The sequence below is a fragment of the Salvelinus fontinalis genome, chromosome 13 (assembly GCF_029448725.1).
Source record: "Salvelinus fontinalis isolate EN_2023a chromosome 13, ASM2944872v1, whole genome shotgun sequence".
Lineage (NCBI taxonomy): Eukaryota > Metazoa > Chordata > Actinopteri > Salmoniformes > Salmonidae > Salvelinus > Salvelinus fontinalis.
In genome coordinates this window covers 53,206,800-53,214,736 of record NC_074677.1, presented here as the reverse complement: position 1 = coordinate 53,214,736, position 7,937 = coordinate 53,206,800, and the positions used below count along the sequence as shown (strand labels likewise).

At 43.0% G+C, this 7,937-nt stretch overlaps 1 protein-coding gene across 6 annotated transcripts; it reads left to right on the top strand.

Annotated features, from left to right (window-relative positions):
- Nucleotides 1-2,256: 2,256 nt before the first annotated feature.
- On the top strand, nucleotides 2,257-7,456 carry LOC129869016 (palmitoyltransferase ZDHHC23-A-like). 6 transcript variants are annotated; one of them, XM_055943451.1, is made up of 5 exons: nucleotides 2,259-2,719; nucleotides 4,467-4,615; nucleotides 4,736-5,407; nucleotides 5,919-6,086; nucleotides 6,430-7,456. In XM_055943451.1, exons 2-5 carry the CDS (start codon nucleotides 4,497-4,499, stop codon nucleotides 6,701-6,703), a joined length of 1,233 nt encoding a protein of 410 aa, XP_055799426.1. In that variant the 5' UTR covers nucleotides 2,259-2,719; nucleotides 4,467-4,496; the 3' UTR covers nucleotides 6,704-7,456. The 6 variants fall into 6 exon arrangements, with proteins under 6 accessions (XP_055799429.1, XP_055799428.1, XP_055799426.1 ...); XM_055943449.1 differs by having other exon boundaries at nucleotides 2,260-2,681; XM_055943448.1 differs by having other exon boundaries at nucleotides 2,260-2,681; nucleotides 4,453-4,615.
- Nucleotides 7,457-7,937: the final 481 nt, after the last annotated feature.

The following is a 7,937-nucleotide window of genomic DNA, read 5'->3' as shown; positions in this document are numbered from 1 at the left end:
TTACTTCCCGTCAATGATTATAATGTTTTTTCATAACCCTATAATCAAAATCCATGTCAACTGGTACAAATTACATAATTATTTTGTAATTGTTTGTGTACATTGTGAGTTGCACTCACAATTGTCTGTCGGTATACAATACCTGTTTTGGTTGTTGGCTGCTCATTGTTGCGATACACACGCCTGGGGCACGGTTCACTCAGACACCCCATTTAGGTTTGAGTTATAATTAGTCACCTCTGAATATGCACATAACCCTTATTTGTCAAAAGTCAATTATCATTTTATTTAGTTTGAGTATAACGATCAGCTCACACACCATCTCTGTATCAGACCATTTACATTAGAAAGCGCTGCTTTATTACTCTACCTATACAAACATGTACAAGGCATAGATAAACATAGAGTTGGACTCCTGCTTCCCATCAGGCACATGCTTGACTCTTCTAGAGTCTTCTCTGTGAGTGGAGGGGGCGGGGGAGGGGGGAGGGGGGTGGACGGGTCATATTGCTGGCTGGAGGAAATATGATGCCGAAGGGTGGGGCTGTACCACAGATCTTCCCCCTCCCTCCTCTTGCATGACTGCATATCATCTGTCTGGCTCCCCCACTAACCCCCACTCAACAGTGTAGACTATCAGGGCTGTTGTTTGTCTTTTTAACACCTCAGTATGATCATCCGTGGAAATGGTCAACAATACCCACACTCTTCATGTAGCTACAGCAGCATTAGGCAAAGGTGGCAGCAAAACAAAACAGCACACCAGTTTACCGAGCCAACAATTTGGCAGCAGTAAAACCAAAATGGTATCAGAGTAATAACTAAAGGCCATTAAAGCAAGGGCTAGAGAAGGGTGGTTGACCTATAACACATGGCAGCACAGGGTGACGGTAGCGTTATGTCAGGGGTGAGGTCTATGCTCAATTAAATGAGTTCTATGCTCAATGAAGGCAATTTCACTATAGTCTAATATCAGGTCTTTCTACAGACTTTGATAAACATCCTGGTCTCATAGACTAGATGTAACATAGTAAATGTGAACCCGGGACACTCAAATTAGTATATGTTACATTTGGTATGGTTACATAAGCCAGACGGTGGTTGATCGGGGTGGATGGGTGGGCGTATAACGCAAACGTTTAGCAACCCAAAAGTTATGAGTTTGAATCTCATCACAGACAACTTTATCATTTTAGCTAATAAGAACTTTGCAACTACTTAGCATGTTAGCTAACCCCTCCCCTAAACCTAACCTTAACCCTTCCCCTAACCTTAACACTTTAAGATAACCCTACCCCTAACCCTAACCTTAACAATTTAACTTAACTCCTCAACTTAACCCTAACCCCTAGCCTAGCTAACTTTATCAATCAAGTTTCAATCAAGTTTATTTTATATAGCCCTTTGTACATCAGCTAATATCTCGAAGTGCTGTACAGAAACCCAGCCTAAAACCCCAAACAGCAAGCAATGCAGGTGTAGAAGCACGGCGGCTAGGAAAAACTCCCTAGAAAGGCCAAAACCTAGGAAGAAACCTAGAGAGGAACCAGGCTATGAGGGGTGGCCAGTCCTCTTCTGGCTGTGCCGGGTGGAGATTATAACAGAACATGGCCAAGATGCTCAAATGTTCATAAATGACCAGCATGGTCAAATAACAATCAGGAGTAATTGTCAGTTGGCTTTTCATAGCCGATCATTAAGAGTATCTCTACCGCTCCTGCGGTCTCTAGAGAGTTGAAAACAGCAGGTCTGGGACAGGTAGCAGATTCGTAACATATTGTACTTTTTGTAAATTCGTACCATATAATACAATTGTAATTTGTAGCATATCTTACGAAATGGGTGATGGACATCCACAAATTAATACATACCATACGAAACATATCATACTCAAAGGAACATCTCGGCTTTCGAACAGAATAATACAAAATGCTCTGAGACCAGGTTGTGATAAATTATAGATAAGCAAGCTATTCAATGTCTCAGGTGCAGAACATTGACTTTGACAGGACGAACAGCCTCAGCCATATGCAGCACTAAGCGGAGGTAAGGGATATGTGGTGAGAAACAAGTACATTTTGTTAATGACCAACAAAGCGTTTAGCATTCTGTTTACATCAGCACATTTAAAAGAATACCATCCCCCATGCTGTATTGCAATTCCAATAGACCATTTGATCTATTCAAATTATCCCGGCGCAGTGGTGACGCTGTCCTCCTGAGAATCCGCGAAATGCATACCACCTCCTAACGCTGCCACACGCTGTCGCTGGCTGCCACTGCAAGGCATGCCAATTTTATTTTTCAACACTGTCACCCAACCCAATCAGGCTACTCCTCTCATAATAAACCGTGTGCTCCTCTTCAATGACCGATGTTGCTTTCCCAACGAAATGATGAGGAATAGAAGATAATCAAGCTCTTCCCCTAAAACTGCTGGATTACAGGATATTAAACGATAAAAAGTTTTTTTTTAACTGAAAGGGATATCACACCTGCCAACGCTTACCGGATACCCTGGTACCTGGAATTCGCCGCCACATAATTAGTTCGGACGGAAGTTTATTGTGGTGTGATGATACGGATCTCCTATTTGACAGGGAAAGTCTGAAATATATTACAGGAAAAACATAAATGAAATAAAGGGAAAGGTGCATTCTCCCCAAAAACCTACAGTCCAGGTAAATGTAGGCTATGCAATTATTATTTTCTCAAAAAGGTAAGTTAGATGCACACCATTTTCAACCTGGTCTCAAAGCAAAACATATTATATTTGACTAAAATCCGTGCGACTGTATGTAGTATGATATTGTAGCGACCCAGGTTTATAATTGCAGACTTCTACTCTGCCAATTGAGCATGCTTTTATGGCACAGTCGATAGCGCGCTGGGCTTCAGCCTGTTTCATTACAATATGTTACATTACATTGGCCTACCAATGTAATAGCGGTCATACAATATAATATGAATTGTAGGAAGTATAATATCCTACATCTTGATTGTTTAGTATGATATATTATGTTCTACTGCTTTAGTATGATATGCTACGTTCAACTGCTTTGGTAGGATATATAACATTTGACTGCTTTAGTACGATATATTACATTTGATTGCTTTAGTATGATATGCTACATCAGGCTAGGGGTTAAGGTTAGGGTTAGGAGTTATCTTACAGAGTTAGAGTTAGCTACCATGCTAAGTAGTTGAAAAGTAGCTAAAAGTACTAAGTAGTTACAAAACGTATGATATGTTACGAATTTTAGCTAGGTGGTTAGGTGGTTAACGTTAGCTAGGCTAGGGGTTAGGGAGTCAGGTTATCAGGGTTAAGTTTAGGAGTCAGGTTAAAGGGTTTAAGGTAATGTGTTTATTGGTATGCGGTACCCCATTCCTTTAGAATATTGAATTGAAACATTGATTTGTCATATTTAGTTATTAATAAAAAAGATATTCATTTTTGTTCAGCTTTCCCTTTAGAATGTGACTATAGTCTACAGTTATTTTAAGTTCACTTATTAAGAAATAAAATATTGTAGGTAGTCAATATTTAGACTGTCGAAGAGCTGGGCTATATTTGAAGTAGTATGTCAGATGACAAAGCCAACACTGGCAGTCATTCCAACAATGCACGTTCCATCTCCCCATATGATAGGCGTATTTGGAGAACCGGGTTTAGTTGGCCCAGATAGGTCTTCCCTAGGGACATGGTGGCCTTATTTCTAAAAGCCAATTTTATATTAGAGGAAAGTAATTGTATTGTAAAACTTGTTAAAATCAAAAGCTATTTTAATCGATTCCATTAACGACCTAAAAAAGTTGTTTATTAAACTTCTTGTCACTTTCATGAGGCTGAGGTTGAGGTTGGTCTAGTAGGCATATCCCTAGTTGGTAGTGTGTGTGTGTGTGTGTACATGCACACGTGCTGTCAATGTGAGTCTGTTAATGCAAGTAATGAGTACCTTTTCAGATAGCTTAACCTTAATGTCTTCATTATGATGAACAATTGTCTGTGGGACATCAATACAAAGGTTTCCTTTAACTCCATTAATTAGACTGTCTAAGAGAGTACTCAAGTCAAATGTGATTGATTATTGGCACCCAGACATACCCCTCATCTGGTGTGCCAGTCAGTCCCTGAATCAGTCCTGCGCACCTTGAGGTCCAAATTTGAGAAAGGGAAGGATCCCCCACCCCAACCATACAAACCAGTAAAGCAACAAGCTAGCTTTACATATAGGAGGCAACTGTTGACATCCGGCCTTGACAAAGGTGATGTCACCATGCAAATGTAAGATGTTGTGTAACCTCAACCTCAGTGGTGGAATAAAATTTCCAACACAGTCCATATTACTGAAGCACTTCACTGAATGAAGAATGAATACCACTCTCCACACACCCTTACCACACCCAGAGAGAAGCTATTAATAGTTTGACTGTGTCTCTTTACTGTCGCAGTTTTTTTTGCACAGGACCTTCAAGTGGATCCGTGACCAGTCAGAATGAAATGGGAGAAGTTTAAACCTCCAGAGCCAGATGATCCCATGTGCTGTTGTGAGTGTGATGTAGACCCACATGGATGCTGCTGTGACTGTGACGATCTGGACGAAGCTTGCAGCAGGTGAGGGGGGTGGAATGAGGAGGAGGATCATGGCAGGACTCAGCAGTCCGCGTTCAGGTCTAACCCACTGCCCTCTCTGTGTTCCCCTCTCTGTCATCCCTAACCTCATGTCTTTTCCAGGTGGCTAAAGGGTGAGCCTCAGAAACCTGACTGTGTGTTGCCTGTGTTTGGCGCAGTGATGGACCGGCTGAGGGTGAGACTGTTACCAGGGGACAGGCGGGTGGAGATCTCCATGGTCCCAGCTCTAGTGTTGCTTCCTCTGCTATTGCGTCTGGCAGCCCTGCACTTCCTGTTGGGCTTGGTCATTCTGACAGCCCTACCTGGCCTGGTGCTGTGGTACTACTACGCCACACACCGGAAGAAGGGCCGCACCCTCTTCTTCCTCAGCCTGGCGCTCTTCTCCCTAGCCTACATGTACTTCCTCTTTGTCACAGAGATCTTACCTCGTGGGGATGTAAGTCACCTGCAGCTTGTGACCGTGACAACGGGTGTGGTTCTCACTCTCATCTCCCTTGTGCGCACTAAGAGGGGGCCAGGCTTCGTGCAGCCTTCCCTGGCTGACATACACAGCACCAATCAAAGCCAACTGCCTGACAAACACTCTGCCTCTCAGAATGGAGTGGACCAGTCGATGATGCCAGCATCCCTAGCCAAACCAGTGGAACAGCAGACACAGTCCCTGACAGAGAAGGGGGGCACTTGTCCTCTGTGCAAAGTGGTGCGTCCCCCGCGGGCGGGACATTGCCGGATCTGTGGAGGCTGTGTCCAGCGCCTGGACCACCACTGTATCTGGTGGGTTTCATTAAACGTCTTTGTCTGTTGTGGAGGAAGTGAGTATTATTATGCTATTATTTGTGCAACAACAGGATAAAAAATACCTTCTGCAACACAAAAGTGACTAAAGCCTTATCATATCTGCCTACATTTCCCTACTATACAAACACACAATATTTGAATCTCTCAGACCCTCACACTTATATCCGCTCAACAATACTCTTCTACACATAATCATAATCTCACTAAGTGTCACACTGTCAGGCCAAGAAGACGTCACTAAAGCAGACCAGGCTGTAGAGACATGTGCAGGGCCCACAGGGGTTCACCCTTCAGCAGGGTGAGGCGACCTCAAACCAGGACAATCTGTTACTTGTGGCATTTAGATAGATACACAACCAGACACAGTGTATGTGCTCATTACCTCACATTCATACTAATTGTGCTTTCACATGTTCAACCACAGCAGAACTTGGTCATTTGAACTGAGGGTGTATTGTCTGTGTTGTGTCTGTCACTCCGGAGGCAGGATAAACAGCTGTGTCGGCAAGGCCAATCATCGCAACTTCCTGCTGACCCTGCTCCTCTTTCTGTTGACCTCTCTGTATGGGATCAGTCTGGTACTGCGGAGCGTGTGTCCCCGACAGAACCTGCTCACCGCCCTGCTCTACTGCCCTGGTGTCTACAATCAGTACAGGTACACTACGGTACCTGGTATTTGCTTAAAAATTGTACACACAAACAAAATGACAATTCAGAATTTATTTGAGTTTATTTGGGATTCATTGAAACAAGCACCACTTCATTGCCTACTGTTAGGCACCAGGTACCCATTAGGCAAAAAACGGTTGAATCAATGCTGTTTCCACATCATTTCAACCAAAATTATCTGTGCCCAGTGGCTAGTTACCAACTGTTTTGAGTTACTTGAAATAAGTACTTAAAGATTTTGTTTAAAAATCTGCTAACTTAAACCAACTGAAAGAGAACTGAAAGTGTTATGTTGTTTTCGTAGTGTAACTATGTGGATGTCTTTACAGCTCAGCCCTGTGCTTCACCTGTGCTTGGTACAGCAGTATTGTCACAGGAGGTCTGCTGCACCTGCTGCTGCTGCAAATGATCAATATCAGCTACAATTTGACGGAGCGGGAGGCACAACTTGCTCTGCGGAAGAAAAATGGCCAGAGTCGTGTGCGTGGCCTCGTTGTCGACACAGGGGTCTACTCACGTGGCTTCTGGCAGAACTGGGCTGAATTCCTGACCATGGGAGAACCTGCAGATAGACAACCCTCTGCCCTCACTGACTTGGTTTAGCCTTGGCTTAACACCATGCCACTCTGACCAACTAGTTCAACACTGCTGGGTTTCAACTAGAAACGCCTTTTCTCAACCATGATGGTGGTCTGTGTGGGATTGTGAGCATCTCTGAACTCTCAACTGCCCTTGGGTCACGCAAACTTATTGCAACTCAAAGATGTTCGTTTTGAATTGTTAAACAGACCTCTATATTCCAAACACTTAGGTAGAGAAAATAACCATGTTCCTCCAGGTTGTCATGGATATGACTATTAGTATTAGTTATAACATGGTGTAAATATAAAGGGCTGCTCTGCATATTTAATCAAGTTTTAACCTCTGACAAACATATGTTTGATTTAATAAAGTTCTAACCGTTGACAAATATCTGTTTGATTTTGCTGGCTATCTTTTTCCAAAAGGATGTAAAGATTCTTAAACATGGCAGACTAAATAGCAATGGATGAATGGACATGCATGACTTAAAGAACATGTTTATGACGCTGTAAACTACACATTGCCCTTTTGGTGTGCCTGGCCATAAGGTGACACAGGCGAAGATTACTTTAAAGGGAAGAAAGCTGTGCATGTTCTGACAGACATGAGCAACACACATCCTCTCACCCACATACTCTTTGTAGTGAAATTTGATATTAAGTTTGCATGTGCAGTAAATGTCTTATATTTCAACTATCCTGTTCGCTGTAGAAGACTAAGACTCATGTTCCTTTGTATCTTGTTTATCATGCCAATAAAGCATATCAAATCCAACTGATGAGAGTGAGAGACAATGCTGGTTAGGGGGCCATAAAAAACCTTCATGCAAGTAGGCCAGGGCTTCTGGGGTTACTAAGAAAGTGGCTAGAGAGCTCAGGCCTCATCTGTGGCATCACCGCAACAAATCTACAGAATGAGAGCAAGCTTGGTTACTGTTGAAGATATGCACATGCTCTGTCCCTCTCATGACTCAAAATCCTTTTTGCTGGTGTGGCTTCTGTTTCTTGGTTTTAAATCCTCCCCTTAATCTTCGGCGTTGACTCTCATTTCCTGTCAGTGCATATTCTTCAGAGATGTTCTCAATCACCCTCAACATTGATGTATTTCAGATCATGAGTGTCATTACTAACAAGTCTCTGCTCGTCCACTTACGGTCCACCGCACCAGTGGTCGTCCTGCTCCTCTGCTCTGGTAAGAGACCGAAATTCCAACTTGAGACTCAGTGTTGATAAATGTGTTAGACATTATGTTGTGA

Coding starts and splice junctions, on each gene's coding strand:
- LOC129869016 (XM_055943451.1), top strand. CDS start 4,497: ATGAAATGGGAGAAGTTTAAACCTCCAGAGCCAGATGATCCCATGTGC. Junction 5,408..5,918: donor CTGGACCACCACTGTATCTG/GTGGGTTTCATT, acceptor CTCCGGAGGCAG/GATAAACAGCTGTGTCGGCA. Junction 6,087..6,429: donor GGTGTCTACAATCAGTACAG/GTACACTACGGT, acceptor ATGTCTTTACAG/CTCAGCCCTGTGCTTCACCT.